Source organism: Octodon degus, unplaced genomic scaffold, assembly GCF_000260255.1.
Source record: "Octodon degus isolate 3935 unplaced genomic scaffold, OctDeg1.0 scaffold00001, whole genome shotgun sequence".
NCBI classification, from domain to species: Eukaryota; Metazoa; Chordata; class Mammalia; order Rodentia; family Octodontidae; genus Octodon; species Octodon degus.
Window position 1 is genome coordinate 7330319 of NW_004524577.1, and position 20023 is coordinate 7350341.

At 51.7% G+C, this 20023-nt stretch overlaps 1 protein-coding gene and 1 pseudogene across 29 annotated transcripts; one reads left to right on the forward strand and one right to left on the reverse strand.

Annotated features, from left to right (window-relative positions):
* Positions 1–19: 19 nt before the first annotated feature.
* Atxn2l (ataxin 2 like) lies at positions 20–16251 on the reverse strand. Of its 29 annotated transcripts, none has more exons than XM_023718250.1 (24): positions 15466–16251; positions 13981–14017; positions 13772–13828; positions 13616–13687; positions 12676–12826; positions 12191–12315; positions 10839–10930; positions 10149–10349; positions 9314–9486; positions 9046–9156; positions 8164–8376; positions 8000–8071; positions 6842–6912; positions 6399–6688; positions 6243–6312; positions 5429–5575; positions 4591–4663; positions 4312–4499; positions 3852–3981; positions 3640–3761; positions 3338–3550; positions 2971–3214; positions 2662–2821; positions 20–2402 (listed from the first exon to the last, which is right to left on the reverse strand). In XM_023718250.1, exons 1-23 carry the CDS (start codon positions 15756–15758, stop codon positions 2667–2669), a joined length of 3300 nt encoding a protein of 1099 aa, XP_023574018.1. In that variant the 5' UTR covers positions 15759–16251; the 3' UTR covers positions 20–2402; positions 2662–2666. The 29 variants fall into 29 exon arrangements, 28 of the variants coding, with proteins under 28 accessions (XP_023574018.1, XP_023574067.1, XP_023574129.1 ...); XM_023718299.1 differs by having other exon boundaries at positions 20–2405; XM_023718703.1 differs by having other exon boundaries at positions 1942–2402; positions 2662–2698; positions 15466–16250.
* On the forward strand, positions 12919–13038 carry LOC111815227 (annotated as a pseudogene).
* Positions 16252–20023: the final 3772 nt, after the last annotated feature.

Sequence of the window (20023 nt, forward strand, 5' to 3'; positions counted from 1 at the left end):
ATTCCAGTCATTTTAACTGAGTACCTCCAATTTGAAGATTATCGTGGAGACTGACAAGTCTCATCAAGGCCACCCCCACTGCTGATAAAAGGAATCTAGTCTTTCGAGCTTTTTGTGGTTGCTCAGCAAAATGGCACAGCAGAAAGTCCTAGAGCTGAGGGCAGAAGGCGCCTGAGTTCAAGCCTGTTTCGGACTTAGTGACATAAGGAGACCCTGCCTCAAAAATGGACTGTGGTCTAGGTCAGCGTGAAGGTCCAGGGTTCCACTCCAGCACTACTAAGACGAAAGGTCATCCAGGTGCTCAACTCAGGTGCCAAGGCCTCCTGTCCACTAAGTAGATTGTGGGTGATACCCAGCTACATGTTTTAAGACCAGCAGCTGAAGGTCAGGATTAAGTACCATGTGGTGACAAACATCTGTAATTGCAACTACTTAGGCCAGAACAGAGGACTATAGACTCAAGGCCAGTCTGGGAAAGTGAGACTACCTTCAAAATAAGGACAAGAAATGTAACTCAGTGCTAGTGTCCCTAGAGCCCACCTCCAGTACTTGAAAAGAAGTTTGAGTTGGATGTGGTGGCGCATACTTGTAATCCCAACACCAGACAGACTGAGGCAGAAGGACCCAAAACCAGTGTGGGCAATTTATTAAGACTGCAAAAAAGGCTGGGCTAAGTACTCAGCCTAGTGTGAAGGCAGGCCTGGGCTCTAGTTTGCTATGTGCCAAGACCTGAAGTTAAATACCATTTGCTGTATTGGATATGCATACACAAAAATGCCAGGCAGATTTTCTTAAATTTAGAACAGCAACAAAGCCAACCCCAAACAAAGCAACGTTCAAGCTGGGTGTGATGGAACACTGGTCATTCCAGCTGAAGCATTAGTGTCAAGTTCAAGGCCAGCCTGAACTTGGCTCTTGTCTCTGAAGGCTCCTCAGCTTCTGTTTCCATTGCTGGCCCCCAGCCTGACAACCCCCAAACCGGCCATTGTTAGCAGCCAAGTGGCAGGCACACAAATTTCCTTTTGCTAAATCATTTCTTTCCTACCATGCCCATTACCCAGTCATAGGTCGCAGTGCCTAAGTCTTCCTGGACTCTGGGCTTTTGTCCAAGTGTTTTAACCCCAATTGACGCTGAGTGCTGGTGCCATCTTCGCAGCCCTGGCAGTGGGAAGCAACTTCCAGCTTACAGGCAAGGAAATCAAGGACAGGTTACAGGATGCCAAACTGCCTCCAGCTCACACATCCCAAACGTTGACACTGGATTTCACAGTGCAGTGCAGGACTGGCCTTGAACTCCCGGCAATGCTGCCCCAGCATTTACTGCAGTGAGTTCCACACCCAGCTCCCAACCCCCACTGTAACACTGGTTGTTCTAAACCTGGTTTCCCAACACACTAGCAGCTTCACCTTTATAGGTCTTATCCACACCCATACTGTAAGATCGGTTTATCTCCAATGACCAGAACAGCAGGTGTTTGCCAGGACCTTTTAGCCACCCTGCTACCCACAGCATCAGTGTTCAACTATACATCTTCAAACACTGAATCAGGAACTCATTCCCAACTAAGCAGGGTTGCCAGGCATGTGGTGCCTCCCTGCACTCAGGAGGCTAAGGCAAAATGATCACTCCAAGTTCAAGGCTAGCCTGAACTACATAGTGATCTGTCTCAAAAGAGGCAGGCTACTGCTCTACTGGCTCCTCACCCTAGGTTTAGGGTAATTACAGAGAAACATAACCCTAGTATCATCATGAAGACTACTAGGCAGGACGTGGTAGTGCACTCCTGTAATCCCAGCACTTGAGGCTGGGGCAGGATTGTTGCAAGCTCCAGGCCAGCCTAAACTGCATAGTGAAACTCTCTCAAAAACATTAAAAAAAAAAAGCTTGACTATGCTCTCATCTCCAAAGAGCAAGCTACAGTAAGGTTAAGTTAGTTTAAAATTTTATTTTTTTTATTTTTTTTTTTTACTATTTTTATGTAATAAAAAGTAAAAGTCCTTGTCCAACCATCCTTGTGGGGCATCTGTCTCTCACACAGGTCACTCAAGTTAATGGGAAGAAAGAACAAGGGGCCCAAGTCTGAGGTTATAAATAATAGAAAATAAAAGATCTTCCGTCTCCAGCGGGAGGAACAGATGAGGATGGGAGGGTGAGACTAGGTGGGAACAGGCAGGGGCAGAGCAGAAACCCCCCCACCCGCTGGACCCCGGCCCCGCCCACTCAGAGGCCCCTCCCATTCAAGGTGCATGGCAGGAATTCCCCAGCTCCCGGGGAAAGGGGTGGGGGCTGGGACTGGTCCGAGCTGCTGGGGGAAGAGACAAAGATCACTCTTCCCTCCACTCATGGAGGTCTCAGGTCGCGGCCAGGACAATCTTCAGTTCCCCGGGGGGTGGAAGGGGAGCTGCTGGGAGGGATGAGATTGAACTGGTTGGAGGGGAAAGAGAAGAGAGCAGGAGCATTAGAACCCAAGCAGGCGTCCCTTCACAAATGCGTCCAGGGGTTGCGGGGTTATGTGGGAAGGAGCGGCCTCCTCAAGGTGTCTCGGGGGCTGTCAGAAGCACAGGTCAATCGCTGTTGCCCAGTAAGCCAGAGCCCTCACTCATGTGCCCAGCTCAGCCCCCCACACCCCAGTCTGGCCCTGTCTGCTGCGCTGACCTTACCTCGGCTAAGTCAGGAGACAGTCGGGGTCACTGAGAGCTGGGGAGGCAGTGGGGAGGGGGGCTGCTGGATCACAACTGAGCGAGGACGGAGGGAAGCAAAGGACAGAGCCAGGAGCAAGCCCCTGGCGGCGGCGACTGTGGCTTCTGCCCACCCTACATACTTCACAGACAGGTGCAGGTCGGCGGGCGCCCTGTGGGACAGCCCTGCCTCCAAGACCCCTCACTCCCCGCCCAGAACCCGTGCATCCTGCCCCACCTGCAGCCCCTCAGCTCTTCCATGCCAAATTCCCCCAGCTAACGAGAACTCACGAATCCTGTCATCGGCTCCTCCTGGAAATCCAGGCGCCTGGCCAGGCTGCTCACCTTGGGGGTGTCCGATGTAGGGGTAGGGTGAGGGTGTGGAAGCTGAGAGTGCAGGCACCCCACTCTGGGGCACTGCGCCTTGGGGGGGCCCCCCATGGCTCTGAGGTGGGTGCAGCAGCATCACCTGGGGCGGGTGGGGAGCCCCAGGGTGAGGGGGCGGGGCTGCTGTGATTCCAGTTTGGACATGGGCCTGGGAAGAACAGAAAACAAATGGGAGCAGAAGGCAGACAGAACTGGGCACTCCCAGAGGGACTGGCCCCGTGGGTAGCGTTCGTTAGCACAGGCTCTGGGAAGCGGTCCCTGGGGTTCTTACCTGGGTAACATGGGCCATGTTGGTGAAGCTGTGGGGCAGCTGCTGGTGGGGATGGATGGCATACACAGCGGCGGGCTGGGGGAAGCTGCTCTGAGGGGACTGGGCAGAAGGTCCCGGTGGCAGAGAGGGTGGCGTGCCTGTCAGGGCCCCTGGGTGGTACAGATTCTGCTGGGGCTGTCCGCTGCCCAGGTGTGGGGCCTGCCCCGCCTGGTGCTGTCAGGAATAAGTAGGGAAAGCCGTGAGTGCCCTCCTTATCTCCAGTACCTGGGACACTCAGCCCCCCAGACTCCCCAGAACGGCACCTGGACGGGGCTGGGGGCCGCATGCTGGGACTGCGGCTGGCTCCCCGTAGGTGTGGTGGCCGGCTGCGGCTGGTGGGCATGGAGCGGTGTAGCATGATGTGGGTAGGACTGATGGACAGTGGCTGCAGCAGAAAGAGGGAAAAACCAGCGATCAGCACACAAGAGGGCTGAGGAGCACAGACCAGCATGGGGGTGGGTATGGCAGAACTCACCATAGAGGGCTTGAGGGGTGGGCTGCTCTGCGGATGGGTACTGAGGAGTAGAGGACGACACAATGGCCTGGGGGTGGCTACCCGACGTCAGCATGCGGGGGTTGCTTTGCAGCATGGGGGCAAATACCGGCTGGGGACACAAAAAGCAAAGCAGTCAGGGCCGTCATCGGGGAGGCTCCTTCTCCTGCCAGGCCAACGTGCACACAGCACACTTGAGCCTTGGCATAGCAACCTTACTTAGGGGTCTCAAAACCCTGCCAAGCAAGAGCTACTGTACACACCAGAGAAAGCAGAGATCCCAGCACTCAGTGCCTACTTACAGGCCAATTTCTACCACAGGCAAGATGTAAGCCCAAGGCTGCCACCAACCTGCAGCTGGCTGCCATCACCACCCAGTATGCCACCTGCCTCCACCCTTGAGTCCTGAACACGCCTCCCCACTTCCCCGTACCACCCTCACCTGCGAGGGGTAGTGGGCCATTGGCTGCATCATGGCAGGCTGGCCTGGGAACTGCTGTGGGTTGTAGGGGATGTAGGAGGAGTATGGGGTGGCAGCCACCAGGGGTGGGCCAGCAGCGGTGGCCGCCTGCATCATCGGAGGAGCTGAGGCTGGCTGGTGTTGGTCTGAGCGCTGTGGGGGCAGGGACCCTGGAGGGGATTGGAGAACAGTGCAGAGCTGGAGTTCCATCTGCCCACAGGCGCCAGGCCGCTCTCGACTGCCCCTCCCGACCCCGCTCACCTTTTGCTCCCCGGTACTTGCCCTGCTGCCCAGGCACTGAATTGGACACAGGATATGGATACATCTGAGGTGCCTAGGGGCCAAAAATACAAAGAAAGGCCAAATGCCTTGCTTACCAACTTCCGGAACAATCAAGTAACAAGTGCTGGCGAAGCTGTAGGAGGGAAAGGAACCCTTCCACACAACTGGTGGGAAGGTAAACTAGCACCAGTATGCAAATCAGTTTTAAAGTTAGAAACTACTGGCTTAACTACTACTCTTCTAGGAATCTCCCCAAAAGGGTTATAAAGACACTGCAGTTCAGTGACACACCCACACACTTTACTGCATCACAATTCATAATAGCTAAGAAACAAGTCTGCATGTCCAATGACAGATGAATGGACACAGACAATGTATTTTTTTGCATGACGGAGCGCTACACTGCCATAAAGGATAAATAAGTCGCGGAGGGGGAGGGGTGAACCATCAGACCTTATCTTTTTGTTTTGTTTTGGCAGAACCGGGGAGTGAACTCAGGCCCTATTCTACTAAGCCATCTCCCCGGCCCCCAGTCCTTATTTTAACTATAATAGGTGAAAATAAACCATACGCCCAAGCTTAAATATTACATAGGTCTTTTGCAAAATGGGAAAGGGAACAGAAGATGGGGAGGACTGAGATGCAAACATGTACAGCTCAGAGGAACGTAATCATTTGCAAATGTGCTAAAGAAAAACAAACAAAACTGAGAAATAAAAGTATCAAAAAAAAAAGTCTCCAGAACAGATATGATCTGGTCCCTCAGCCCACCCACCCACACCCCTCTGCCCTAGACTCTCGCCATCTCTTATCCCACCTGCACAGCGGGTCCCATGTGGATCTGAGGTATGTAGGAGATGTACTGGGGGCTGTACAGCCCACTCTGGCCTGCCGTCAGCACCGGGATGGAAGGAGTTGAATGAGTCCGGGGCCCTGGAGAAGTTGGAGTACTGGTCGACTTGTTCTGTAAGGAGAGAAGGTGGCATCTCATCTGTGTCCTACCCCATGCTGACCTGCCCACAATGACAGGTGCATTCAAGAAGTGCTGTGTGCTCCACTTTGGGAGCCAGAGTGAGCACCGCATTGTTTTGGCTGAACAGGCGAGGGAGCCTCTCACACGGCCCCCAACACCAACAAGTTGGTGTCTGCGCAGACACCGAACATGAGTATTGAAGTTTTCACGTTGAAATGCAGCCAATGCCCAACTCAGTGTCAATGTAGTGACTCTGCAGCCTGCATTTCTTTCTGATAAAGCCTATCAAGCCCTGTGCTGAGCAACCTCTAACTACAGGTGAGGAAATGGGCAGAGGTTAACTGGCTTGCCCAAGATCCGTAAGCCCTGCAGGAACATGCCCGGAAGCACAGCCAGGACAGCTGGCCTGAAGGAAACCCTTTATTCTAACTACTTCACTCATCCCTGTGCAGACCCCAAGGAACCCTGCCGGCCTCTCAGGCCCTTCTCCACCCTCTCGAGCCCTGCCTCCCTCCTCCCCAATCTGCCCAAGTGACGCCCTCCACTGAGGCAGCACCACCTGTGCCTCTGTCTAGTGGGACTGTCACCAAACTGGTTCCCCTCAGGGCCCCAGCGCCGCCCCCCAAAAGCATGTCCATGTTCTCCTGCCCCTTCTTACCACAGAGAGGAGAGGCTTTGTGGGATTGAACTCCTTCGCATTAGGATTCAATGTGGACTTTTTTACTTGTCTGTAAAAAAAAAAAATAGAGCCAAGACTTCACAGCCTGACCTTTACCACCAGATACCCACCCAGAAAGAGCCCAGCCCCACTTACTCAGTAACAGGACCCTCATCTTTGTCGTCACCCTTGAGGCCCACTGGGGGGCTGCCACTCTGGCTTGGACAAGGTGGCAGGGGTTGCTCTGGCCCCTCAGGGCCTCCTGTGGGTGCCAGGGCAGGTTTGTCCTCCTTCTCTGATCCAGGTTCTGTCTTGGAGGACACTGGGGAGCCCAGAGTGTCTGAAGTCAATAGTGCGTCCTCCTTCTCCTTTCCCTTGACCTCCTCCTTTAAGATCCGGGGAGGAAAAGGATCCATGGTGGTTTCAGGGGAGCTACTGGGCTGAAGCTGGAAGGAGACCAACAGTCACAGTCCTGTCTGGTCCAGACTGCCCGCCCTGCTTGAGCCTGGACCTTCTACCCAGCTGGGCCTCTGTTTTACCAGTTCATCACAAGCCGCACATCCTACAAAATCCCCAGCTTTGTTCCACTCTTTGCTCACCTTAAACTGGGACCCAAACTTTCTTAGTTCTTCCAGATGAAATCTTTTCTGTTCATTCTGAAGGCCAGGGACTGAGAAAAGTGGGGAAAAGAGTGGTAAGTTTTTCTCACAGGCAGCTTATGCAGTACTAGTATGCAAAGAGGAAAAGAAACCCAAGGAAGCCAAGAATGGTGGTGTTGGTCTGTAATCCCAGGACTTAAGAGGCTGAGGCAGAAGGATCACCACAAGTTCAAGCAAGGCTCACCAACGACTACACAGACAACAGCCTGAACTACATAGTGAAATACTGTCTCAAAAAACAAAACCATGCCTGCCTGGCATTTGCAAGGTCCTGAGTTTGATTTCTGGTACCTAACCAACAAACAAGCCCAAAACCAAACCAAAGAAACCCAAGAAAACAAGGCACTCTTAAAATTAGGATCAAAGGATCAACAGAAACTGCCCAAGTCCACAAACTGGCTCACAGACATACTCCCCCAAACAAAGGAGTGAGCAAAGTGGGGAGGAGTGATACGCTTCTTTTACACACGCAGCTTATGCAGCACTAGTATGTAAAGAGGACAAGAAACCCAACGAAGCCAGGCACAGTGGTGCTGGCCTGTAATCCCAGTACTACATACTAGCAGAACAAAATCACTCCTAGACTGGTGACAGCACTCAGCCCAGAGTGTCTGCTGAGCGTATGTGAAGCCTGGGATTCAATCCCCAGCACGTACCCATAAACACACAAGAAAAATATTTTCTTAAAAAACACCAAAAGCAGGGGCTGGGGAGATAGCTCAGTGGAATAAGCACTTCCCTGGCAAGCGCAAGGGTCTGAGTTCAATCCCCGGTTCCACAAAAAGAACCACACCAGGGGCCAGGGAGATGGCTCAGTGGAATAAATGCTTGCCTGGCAAGCTCAAGGGCCTGAGTTCAATCCCCAGTTCTGCCAAAATAAATAAATAAGTAAATAAATAAATAAAACCATACCAAAAGCCAGGTGTGGTGGTACATGCCTGTAATCCCAGCACTGGGAGATTGAGGAAAAGCACTGCTACAAGTTTGAGGCCAGGCTGCTTACACAGTGAGTTCAGGAGCAGTCTGAACTTTATAGTGACCCTGTCTCAAAAACAAAAATGAAAAACCCACCCAAAATCCAAAACCAACAATCCTCACCTTTCCCAGCTATCCGGGCCAGCTCCTGGGGTTCCAGAGTTCTGCCAGGTTCCTTAGTGGGGAGTTCTTTCACTGAGCAAGGAGACAGAGAGCGAGATGCCTGACGGTCTGCCTGTCGAGAACCACTGCACACTGTCAACAGCCCTCCGCTGCCCAGCTCTTACCCTCCGTGGGAGTCAGTGAGATCTTTGGAGAAGCTGGGGAAATGGAGCCTACACCAGGATCTGTAACTGATGATGTCACAGGTATGGAGGCCGAAGAGGTTGCCACTGCTGAGCCCATGGGAGGCTCAGGACAGGAAGCAGAGATGGGGGCGGGTGCAGCAGACTTGGGAGAGCGTGGAGGATACATCCGGCCCACTGGAAGAAAGGAGAGAGCTACACAATGGTTACTGCTGGTCAATAAGTGAATACAGGAGTATGTTAAAAATCCAGAGAATACAGACACGTTTATTATTCCCAGAATTACAAACATAAATAAATGTCAAGATCAAGGCAAGTAGTACAAGTAGGTACATGGCCTCACAGACACCTGGAAAGCCTAGAATGCTTACAAGGGTAACTGTCATTCTCTGCTACCCAACTAGAATCAGGTAGTGCGGCAAGCTCACTACCGTCACAACTTTCTGTAATTCAAAACAAATGTTCTGTAATACCTATTTTAAAATGTTAACAATAAATTCAAATCTGAACAAAAGACACCTGCCAGACAGACACAACTGGTATACTGCCAGCTAACAATTTCTGCACTAGGGAAACAAAATTCTGGCCAGGTGCGGTGGAGCACGCCCGCAAACCCCGCATCTGGAAGGCTGAGATGGCATCATGAGGAGTCGGAAACCAGCCTGGGCTACCAAGTGAGTTCAGGGCCAGTGAGAGACTGTGTCTCAAAATGATCAAAACAAAACTCTTTTTCAAGAAGGATAAATCTAACTTTCTCCTCAAAACATCTTCAACCTGTTTTCTATCCTAAGCAGGCCAAAACCAGATTTACCTCCCCATATAGCTTTCTACCCATTTCTTTATCCAGTTCTACTGAACCTTTACCTGCAGGAGGTGGTGGAACAGAAGTTTCTCCAGAAGGCCTACTATTGGGCGAAGAGAGTGTCTTGGCACCTCTCATGGGCCGCTGTGCTTTGGGGGACATGCGGGAAGGGCCTATTTTATTTTTTTAAGGGTAAAGAAAGAGAGCACTTGCTATCACATTGTCACCAATGCACCACCCCCCTTCCAACCTATGTAAATCCTTTCAGCGACCCCTCCTCCCCTGCTTCTTCACACCCCTTCTCCACCCCATTTCTGCTCCTTAACTCACCTCCATTAATACCACGTGCCTCAGAACCTGGGCCAGGGCTATTGTCAAGATGATGAGGGCCACGAGGGGGCAAAGAACTAAGGCCAGGCCGGCCACCCCGAGAACTGCTGCACCGGACTCCTCCACGGGGACCTTCTCGAACTCTTTGAGGCAAAGGGATATACTTGCCCTCCCTGGGGAAAGAGTTCAAGTTAAGGGCAGTAGCCACAGGTCCCCCACATTTTGACATGAAACCTTCCGTTCTGAATCCTCTTCCCAGCTTCCACAGTGCTCAACTCCAGCTGCTTTCACTGTCCCACTTGAAGATCTGCCCCAGTTAAGTACATGAATGCTGACTCAACCAACCAAGCCAGTGTTTCACAACTACCACTCCTGACCTATGAGAGGGTTCACAGAGGAGCTTTTACAAGATGTTTGCCACGTACAGATTCATTTCCTTTTTGTAAAAAGAATGGACAATGCGAGGGCGTGGTGGCACATGCCTATAATTGCAGCATTTGAGAGGCTGAGGCAAGAGTAGCACCACATTAAATTCAAGGCCAGTCCAGGCTACATAAGTGAGTTTAAGGCCAGCCTGAGCCACATAGTAAGACTCTCATCTCAAAACAACAGAACAGACAAAAAAGGTACACTAAAATCCTAAAATATTTTTTTTCGTCAAACATCGAACAGATTACTTCATGTATCACCAGGCTTCAGCCTCCCAGATGTAAGTCTTGGGAGCTAAGGGTTTACCTGTATCTTAACAAGCTGGTAAGTTTTATTAACACCGTACAAAGTTCTTGGCCCAGGGTGAAGCCACAATGCAACTAGTGCTGGCTGCCCCTGCAATTACCTGGATGCCAAGCTGGGGCTCTCTCGCCCTGACCCCTGCCGCTGGACTGCACTGTGCTTCTCCTCCTCAGTGCGCCCATCATCATTTTCCATGGCAATCCGTAGGCGGTACTGGGGGCTCGACTCAATCTCTCGGGCCAGCTGGGCTGCACGCAGCTCCCGCTGACGGAACTCTTCTGAGTTGTCCTTCTCTAAGGGCACCCTGGGAGAGATCACCCATGGATTGCTATCGTTCCAGGGCCACAGAACAAGATGACAGAGAACACTTCTACCAGTCCTGACCAGCTCAGGCACATAAAGCTGCTTAATCCCCTCCGTGACTCAGCTTGGTGCTGAGGACTGAACCCAGGGCCTCACACGTGCCAGGCAAGTGCTCTGCAGCAGCTAAGTCCCTCGCCCAACCAGCACGCTTCTTGGCCATCTATCAGTCCTAGGCACAGCTCCAAGGCAGACTCTGAATCTAAAGTGAAGGTCCAGGTGGATGGCCACAAGCTCAGCTACTCCTATCCACAGGATGGCCAAGCTCAAGAAACTCTCAGGGAGCCATTCATAAGGCGGATCAGGTACAAAGGAAGGGCTCCCTGGATGCCCAAAAAGGTACACACATAAACTGTGTTCCACCTACTGATTCACCTTCCACCGGCTACCTTGCACCCTACACTGCATCCCTGGGAAGCGGCAGGCTACTTACGTGTAAGAAGAGAGACTGCTATCGTAGGTTGTCTTCACCCCATAGTTCTCCTCATTGAACTTGAACATTTCATTGGGATCCCATCCATTGGACTAGGAAAAAAGGAAGGTGAAGCATTTAAAACCTCACATATCATTTTCCTCCCACCAAGTTAAAAAGTGACCAAAGCAAGAGTAGAACAACAACAAAAGGCTGGTGAGAGTTACCAACTTTACTGTCAATTCACAGCACACACTGGGACTTACCCACAGAGCGAAGCAGTTCTAAGATCTAAAAGGCTCATTTCTAGGTTTCTAACTCCGACTCTACAACATACACATGGAGTTACATGTCATAAAGACTAAGAAGGCTTTTTGGTGGGTATTACAGATTAAATCCGGAAGGGCTTCAGGGAGCTACAGCTACACTATCAGTTTTCTGTTTTTCACTCTTGAGAGAGAATCTAAGTCACAAAGTTGCCCAGCCTCAAATCTGCTTGTTTTGGGGTGGCGGGGGTTACTGGGACTAGAACTCTGAGACCTTGTAGCTGCCCGGCAGATGCTGTGCTGCTAGGCTATATCCTAGGCCCTTAGGCTCAAGTTTGTAATCATCTTGCTGCAGCCTTCCAGACAGCTGGAATTACAGCTATGCATCACTATGCCTGGCTAAAAAGGCACTATTTTTAGTAAAAAGATAATAGCAACAAAGATTTCTAAAATAAAGGCAAATACAAGTAAATGTGTACTTATATATGAAAAAAAAAATATATATATATGTACATATATACAGCTAAATGCAATAGAACAGACTTACACGTATCTAAATGCAAAGTTCCAAGGGGTAAAACTCAGATTCTTGTTCAACTTAAAACATAGCAGGAGAAGGGCTGGGGAAATGGCTCAGTGGAATAAACGCTTCCCTGGCAAGTGCAAGGGCCTGAGTTCAATCCCTGGTTCAGCCAAAAAAAAAAAACAAACCAAAACAAAAAAAAACCCCCACAAACATACCAGAACAAAAAACTAATTCACTGAGCCCAGCATGGTGGTGCACACCTATAATGCCAGCACTTGGGAGACTGAGGCAAGAGGACTGCTGGGAGTTTGAGGCCAGCTTGGCCTACAAAGGAAGTTCAAGGCCAACCTAAACTGCATAGTGAGACCCTGATTCAAAAGACACACACACTCAACTCAGAAGATTTTAAATGCTTTAGTTTGCTTTTAGGAAGGATAATGGGCCTAGAAATTCTGTTTACACTTGCAACTGTCAGTATTCTCCTCCTCTCTTGCCAAGAACCAGCTTCTGGTCCCAGGACCTTGCTGTTTGTAGCCACAGCCCACCACCCACGCGCTCCCTCCACCCCTTTGCAGCTGTACCAAGTCCGACTCTAGGTCATAGTCGTCACTATTGCTGTCGCCTCCTTCCCAGCGCTGAAGCACCTTCTCTTTGTGCTCCCCGTTCACCTTCGAGTTCATGGCAATGGCTGAGTCAGTGAACTTGTCTGCAGAGACAGAGTTAACACAAGAAGTCAGCTGGTGCCCAATCACTCTCTCCCCTCAGCCTTACTCCCAGGCCCCCTTAGGAGTTCATGAACCAGACCCTAAGAAGCAGGACCTATCCAGGGTATGTGTACATGGCTATCAGCAGGGCTTGGAAAAGAGCAAAACTGCTGAAAACCAACCAGATGAAATAACGAAAACCACAACAAGGAGAATTCAATCCACTATGTTTTCAAGAAAAAAATTCAGGTTCCTCCCTCGGGAGGAAAAATGGTAAAGGCAATACAAATCAACCCACTCTACCCGCACACACACTTCCCTCTCATCACAGACTGACTCTTGACACAGCAATCTGACGATACCTTTCGTTGCATAATTGAAGTCAACATTTCTAAAGTGGACAAGCATCACGTCACTTGGCTTAAACACCATGGTATCCACAATATCTTCCCGACGTGGGCCACCGGTTGGTTCAGATGTTTTCCTGTGCACAGCATCTACTGCTAGTTCAAACTATAAAAATCCCACCCCAAACACCCAGAGATTAGTATCAAAAAACTTAAAGGTAAAAACAGATTCAATTCTCCCTTTTAAAAATTTGCCCAAGCTTTATGCTGTGGCAGTACTGTAGCCAATGAGGTTTATCCGAAGCGCAATTATTGCTAATTAAAAATCTGCCCAACAGCTGGCAAGGTAGCTCAGTGGTCTAAAGCACCTGCTTAGGTAAGCTTAGGCAGGCACGGGAGGCTGCAGTTCAATCCCCAGCACCAGGTATTGCACCAGCCCCGCCCTCAGGGTGGGCTGGGGGGGGGGGCGGAATTCTGCCCAACACCAGTGGTAGGGCACACCTGTAATCCCAGTACTTGGGAGGCTGAGGCAGGAGGATCACTATGAGTTTGAGACCAGCCTAAACTGTATAGTAAGACCCTGTCTCAAAAAGACAAAAACAAAATCAAGTAAAATAAAATACAATTTCCCTAACACATTTCTCACGTGCCTTGTCTTTTCTATACCAGCCACAAGACTTAACAAGTCTCAAACATAAACTTTAAAAAACTTAAATTGAAGATCTGCCAAGCATAGTGGTACATGCCCAGTACTCAGGAAAAAGTACTGAGTTTTCAAGGCCAGCCTAATTACACGCTAAGACCCTATATCAAAAACAAAACAGAAACACCCCCAACTGAACAGCCCACAGAGACAATTAACAGTATTATCTAATACCACCTTATATACTCCTCCAATTTCATTCTCCTTCTCCTTCCACATAGCACCAAAGATGAGCTCATCGAGTATACTGACCTTTGAGCTCAAGGTTTTGAAAATGCCTTCATAAGTGGTGCCATTTTTCACCTTTACATCACAAGTGGAACCCTAGGGAGAGGGGGAAAAATGAGTGACCCCAGAAAGCTGAATCATTACACTTCTCAAACAACCTAAGGTTCAATGTTCACTTACCACAACAGCCGTCAGGAAATGCAGCATCCTGGAATTGTTATATACACCTTCAAACACCTGTGAGTAACATGAGAGAAACAAATGTATGCCCGTACACACCTTTAAATGGTCACCCCACTCATATCTTGCTATCTCTGCACCTAACCAACCCTGTATTCCCAAGCATTTTTGTAGTATTATGTATCTTATGGAGGAACAAATGCACTCACAGGTGACTGTGGGGGTCCCTTTCCCGTGCTCTGTCCCCTGTAAAAGAAAAAAGCAAGTTACTATACTAGTTAACAGTAAATCCTACATCATTCGTCATGTGAAGTTGCTGATTTACAACGAGCCAATTAATCGAGATTTTTCAAATTCTCACCTTCAAGAGGAAAAAAAAAGGAGCACACAATAAATGCCAATACATCCATCTTCTCCAAAGGCCAGTATATGAGAATCAATCAACAATGGCTATCAATTCCTTTAAGAACCAATGCACCGCACACCCTCACTTTCTCCAAGGATCAGAGCGGCAAGCTTCCAACAAACCAACACTACAGCATCCAATAACCGACAACCCACCCCAGATGTGAAGGTGAACGCTCAGGGAGCACAAGAGCAGAACTACTTATCTCAGGCACATAACCTCCCAAGTGGTAAAATCATTTTCAGCAGCCTCACGCCTCACACCCTGGGAGGCAGGGTATTCCCTCCGCCAACCACCCCTCTACCCATCATCACTCACTCAGCCTATTACCCACTCTGCAGGGGTCACTAGTCGCCAGGTAACACTGCTCCTCGATGGCTGATGTAACCAGCGGTAGAGGAGGGTGAAGAGGGGGCCGCTGGTGGGGCTGGGGCACAGCGCAGCCGCAAAAGGCATCCGCCGGGAGGCCGCGCCTGGCCTGCGCCTGCGCCCTAAAGCTTACGGGCCTCTCCGAATCCCCCCGCCCGCGAGCGGACTCCACTGCGCCTGCGTACACCGCCGCGCTCCCATTTCCCAGCGCATGCACGCACGCACACAGAGAGGGAACTCAGTGAGGTGTCCGCTACTCACCGACTAACACCAGAAGAAACCCTCCATGCACACGCCCAGTCACGGCCCTACGCGAAGCCGGGGCCCACGAACACCCAGGTCTTGAGGCCCAGCATCCGCGCGCACGTCCGCGGAGAGAACGCGCGCCGGCGGCTCCGGCCGCAGCCCACCCGGCCGTGCCTCCTTCCGCGCCCCCGCCCGGCCTGCTTCCCTCCTACTGGCCAGGCCGGGGAGGAGGAGGGCGCAGCCCGCTCCCAAGTCCCTCCCTCCCATTGGCCAAACTGCGGGCCGCGCGCCCCCCTCCATTGGCTACGGCCGGGGACCCCTTCCGGCGGCTGACTCCCCATTGGCTGAAGCTGGGGACCGCGAGACCCTCCGTGGTAATGGAGCCCGGGACCCCGGTCACCTCCTCGCCCCCCCAACGCCCCGTTCCGACGGCGCCGGCAGGACGCGCCCCGCCTCCCCTCAGGGCCGGACCCGGAACCCTCCCTAGGCCCCGGGAGCCGAGCTCGGTCCCCAGGTGCCCCGAGGCCGCCCGGCGCTGCGGCCCCCAGCCTGCGGGGACCTGCCCAGCCTCGGAGGCTCCGCGCCTCCGGACGCCCCTGCCAGGCACTGGCTGCGGACCCGCCGCGCCGGCACCGAGCCCCGGCCCCCCGCCCGGAAGCCCACCCCGCTTTACCTGGCACTGCCGATGGCGGCCGCCCCCGGCCTCTCCTGGTGCTGCTGCGGCAGCGGCGCCGCCAAGACGCTGTCGGCACCGCGACGGAGCCCGCTCCCGGTGGCGGCCGCGGGCGCCAGGCAGGGTGAAGCGGCCGCCGGAGGCCCTGCGGGAGCCGCGGCGACGGCCAGCGGCCCCGGGAGGCCGCCGTTGGGAGGGCTGCTGCCGCCGGGAGGCCGGCGAGCCACGGCCTGTTGCGCGGGGGGCGGCTGCTGGGGCTGGGAGGGCTGTTGTGGCGGCTGAGGCTTCAACATGATGGCAGCGTCCGGAAGGGGGATTAGAGGGGAGAGCGAGGGGCGCCCGGAGCTGGGCCCTCGGAGGAGAGCGCGGGAAGCGAGGGGGCCCGGAGGCTGGGGACCCGCCGTTGGCGGGCGGGAAGCCCCGCGGGGTCGGGGGTGGACCGAGCGGACCGCGGCGCGATGAAGCGCCGCGAGGCGGAAGGGGAGGGGGTCCCGCGGAGGAAAGCGAGAGAGCTCGAGCCGGTGTGGCGCGCGTGCGCGTCGCCGCCGGGAGAAGGGGAGGGAGAGAGGGAGGAGCGCGGCGGGAGCTCCGCGGGGGGAAGGGCGGAAGGAGGCGCGCCGCGCGAGGTGCCCGCGCGCGCCAGCGGTTGGCGCCGGGTGGGAGGAGGAGGGGGTCTAAAATAGGTGGACCTCGCGCTCCTAGCCCTTGGGGCGGGGAAGGAGCAGCGTGGGCGCTCACGCGCGCCAAGGACTTGAGTCTCTAGCTCTCAAACCGCCTTAAAGCTGGCGGCGGCTGTCGCCTCACAATGAGCGTGAGAAGCGCTGGGGGAGGAGCCCAAGGAGCGGAGAGGAAGAGCCGGCGGCCCCGCCCACGCCGCCGGCGTAACGTCAGGATGCCTCCGCCGCAGTGTGAGGCGACGCGACGCAGCGTGAGGTTCTTCCGCCACTCGCGGCCCATGGGCGGAGCCTCGCATTAAAAAAGTCCCCAGGCTTGTGCGGTCTACTGACTTCTGGTTTAAATAAGTGGTAGCGTTCCTAAGGTGCTGTTGTCCACCTTATCCGCTTTAACTCAACAGTTAATGAGTATTAAAAAGTGACTAGCTTAAAGTCAGGAAGTGGTGTAATCCCAGTACTCTGGGAAGCTGAAGCAGGAAGATCGAAACTTGAGGACGTTCCTAGACATTGAATAAAGCACAGAGTATTTGTATTCATACTGTTCGAAAGATATACATGCATCATAATCTTTTTTATTTTTTTTATTTTTTTTTGCATGAAAGATTTATTTTTTTCAAAGTTTTATTGACAAACAGCAATGAGACAGTTTCAAATCAAATCGGAAGGACAGTTTCAACAAATAATACACTGCATATATTCTTCTTAGTGGTTAATTGCTGTACAAGATGCGGACTTGTGATCCTATTTACAAACACCATTAGAACAAATCATTCTATTCATTAAGAGAATGCAACTATATATCTATCCCAACCTCTTTGAATGCACAGATACAAAATGGACATTCATCGGTATACCCCATTTTTTCTAAGTTCCGTTATTGAATATTATAGGTGTGTAAACTCAGCAAAATATTCTAAAAGAGTCCAGTAGCCTATAATAGCATTGGGTCTTATATTTAACTGGCAATGTCAGAAATTATTGACCTGAGTCCCCCACAGCTCAACTTAACAGCATGGCTTTATTTCTTATATTTCGACTTCATACTTTTCTACTGGATGGTTAAGACCAAGGTAAAGCAGGACCTATGCAACAAGAATTGTAGCTCATAATCTTTTTTAAACGGCTGGAGATATACCTTAGTGGTAACACCAGTAGCTGAGACTAGAAGACTTGCTGTGAGCACAACAGGGAGCACAAAGGTCCTGGGTTCACCGGCACAAAAAAAGTTGAGATAGAAAAACGTGGAGAGGCTACAGGTTAGAGGAGGTTAAAATGACCCAAAACTAAAATACTTCATGGAAGCCAAGATAATACACTAGAGGGAAAAAAATTGCTAGAAAAGACACTGGGGGAAATTGATGAATTAAAAATATATAAAGTAAAAGCTGGATGTAGTGGTGCACACCTGTAATCCCAGCACTCGGGAGGCTGAGGCAGAAGGATTTCTGGGTTTGAGGCCAGCCTGAACTGTATAGTCTCATGTATATATTACAAATGGCCAGTAAATACATGAAATTGTTAGTATGTGTACTCAGCATTGCTGAGAAATGCAAATTAATACTGAGATTCCATCTTACCCTCCAAAAATGGCTGTCAAGAAATAAATAACATGCTAATGAGGCTGTGGGGACAAAGGAACCCTCAACCCTGTTGGTGTGAGTGAAACTGGTACAGCCACCGTGGGAATCAGTATGGAGAGTTCTCAAAACTAAACGTGCATTTAACCCAGCGATTCCTCTTCTACGTATCTTTCCGAAAGAGTTAAGTCATGAGATTACAATGATCCGTGTATTCCCATGTTTATAGCAGCAAATTCCTAGTAGCTAAAGCTTGGGAAGCAGCATACAGGCCACTTCCGAGCATGTCCTTCAGTGGATAACAAGAACATGCCTGGGCATGGTGGTGCACACCGTAATCCCAGCGCTGCAGAGGCTGAAGTAGAGGGTTGCTGCGAGTTCGAGACCAGACGGAGCTACGAAGTGAGCTCGAGGCCAGTCTGAACTGCATAGCGAGACCCTGTCTCCGAAAGACCAGGGGGAAAAGATGGAGGAAGAAGAGGGAAGGAGGGAGAGCAGATGAGAAAATCAACTGGGGTGTGAGGCACATGCAGTCTCACATGAGTGTAGACACGTGCTGCAAAGACGTGCTGATAAAAAAGGAATATAAAGTATTGCTTTGGCATGGCTGTGCACACCTGAGTCCCAGGTTCTGGGGTGCGGAGGCAGGGCGATTACTTGTTCAAGCCCAGCCTGGGCAGCTTAGCAAGCCTCTGACCAGGAGGTGGGGTGGCTGGGCTATAGCTCAACGCAAAGGAAGGCTGTGGTTGCATCCCCAGTACCACTAAATAGTAAATAGGATTAAAGATGGACTTCCTTAATGTGTGCTAGCCATCGTGGGTATGTGTGTATGTTCTTGGCAATAAACATGGAGTTTTATGGGCCAAGGGAGCACGCAAGTGTGTCAGGCCAGTGTGTAGCTCAGTGGTAAAGCTTATGTTTAGGATATACAGCACCCACAAGATTTGCATGCAGTCCCAACACTGAAAAACAAAAAAACATAGAAAGTGCCAACGTGGCAAAATGTTATCAGCTGAATCTAGGTAAACGCTACACTGCAGCTTTGGTATTAGACGTTTTGTTTGTTTTTGGAGACAGGGTCTCTCCACGTAGCGTAGGCCGGCCTCGAGCTCATCATGATCCTCCTGCCTCGGCCTCCTGAATGCTGGGATTACAAGCGTGTGTTAGGCTTTTAACCACTCAGTATGTTTGAAATTATTCTCAAGGAATTGTGCACACATACTGCTTTCTGACATCGTACTCCACAAACGTGTGCAATTCTTATGCGGCAAACTTTTAAATTTTAAAACATTGTATTAGTACACGCTTGCAGTCCATGGATGGCCGTGTTCACTGGGCAGGGCTGGTGCAAGCATGCAGTGCGCCGTCGTCGGAAGCCTTCCTCCCCCTCCTCCCCGGGGCGCCTTCCCTGCTGCAAAAGATCTACTTCCCTGTTTCCTGTCATTAGCCTTTTATTTTGCTCTTCCAATTGTTTATGTACCTTGGGCTTCTCATAAAGAGAAACTGCACGCCAAGTAAGCCTGTGTGTGACTTACTGCACTTCACGTTGGTGCTTCCGAGGTTCCTCCGTCTTGCGGCATGACTCGCGCTTGACCTCCTTGAAGCAGAGCAGTACTCCATGTAAAGCCATGTTCTTATTCACTCCCCTGGTGATGGACATACAGGCCACTTCCAAGGTTCGGCAGCTGGGAGTTGTGCTGTTGTGAACGTGGCCATGTGTGCACTGTGACAGCTTTCACTCTGGGAAGATCCCAGAGGGGGGATGGCTGAGAGGACCGGGTAACCTGCGCCCTGCAGACCGCGGCCTCCCGGCACCCCCACAAGCTGGACGGTGCAGGTCCTGCCTGCGAGGGGTTTGCAGCTGGCTGCAGGGGTGCACACCCATGTACCCAGCTCATTAGGAGGCTGAGGCAGGAGGGTGGCAAGTCCTAGCCTGGGCAATTTATAAGGCCCTGTCTCAACATTTAAAAAAAAAAAGACTAGGGAGTATTTCAGGGGGATGGTCTGGGCTCAGTGCCCAGAATTAGAGGGGAAAGTGTCGCAGGGCTGCTGCTTGGCTCCAGCCCACCTAGGCTGCATGAGGATGTGTCTCAGAGAAGCCAGAAATCTGGATGTGAGAAGGTAGAAATCTGGACTTCAAAACTGCAAGGTTCCTCTTCGGGGGAGAGAGGCTGTGCCCCAGAGCCTGGCTGGACTGGATGAACCCCAAGGTCTGCTGATCGCCCTCACTGGAGGAGATGACAGTCCGGCACCAGCTCCACCAGAGTGGCTCACGCCGGCGTCCTCCTGCTGCCCCACGTGGCCTCT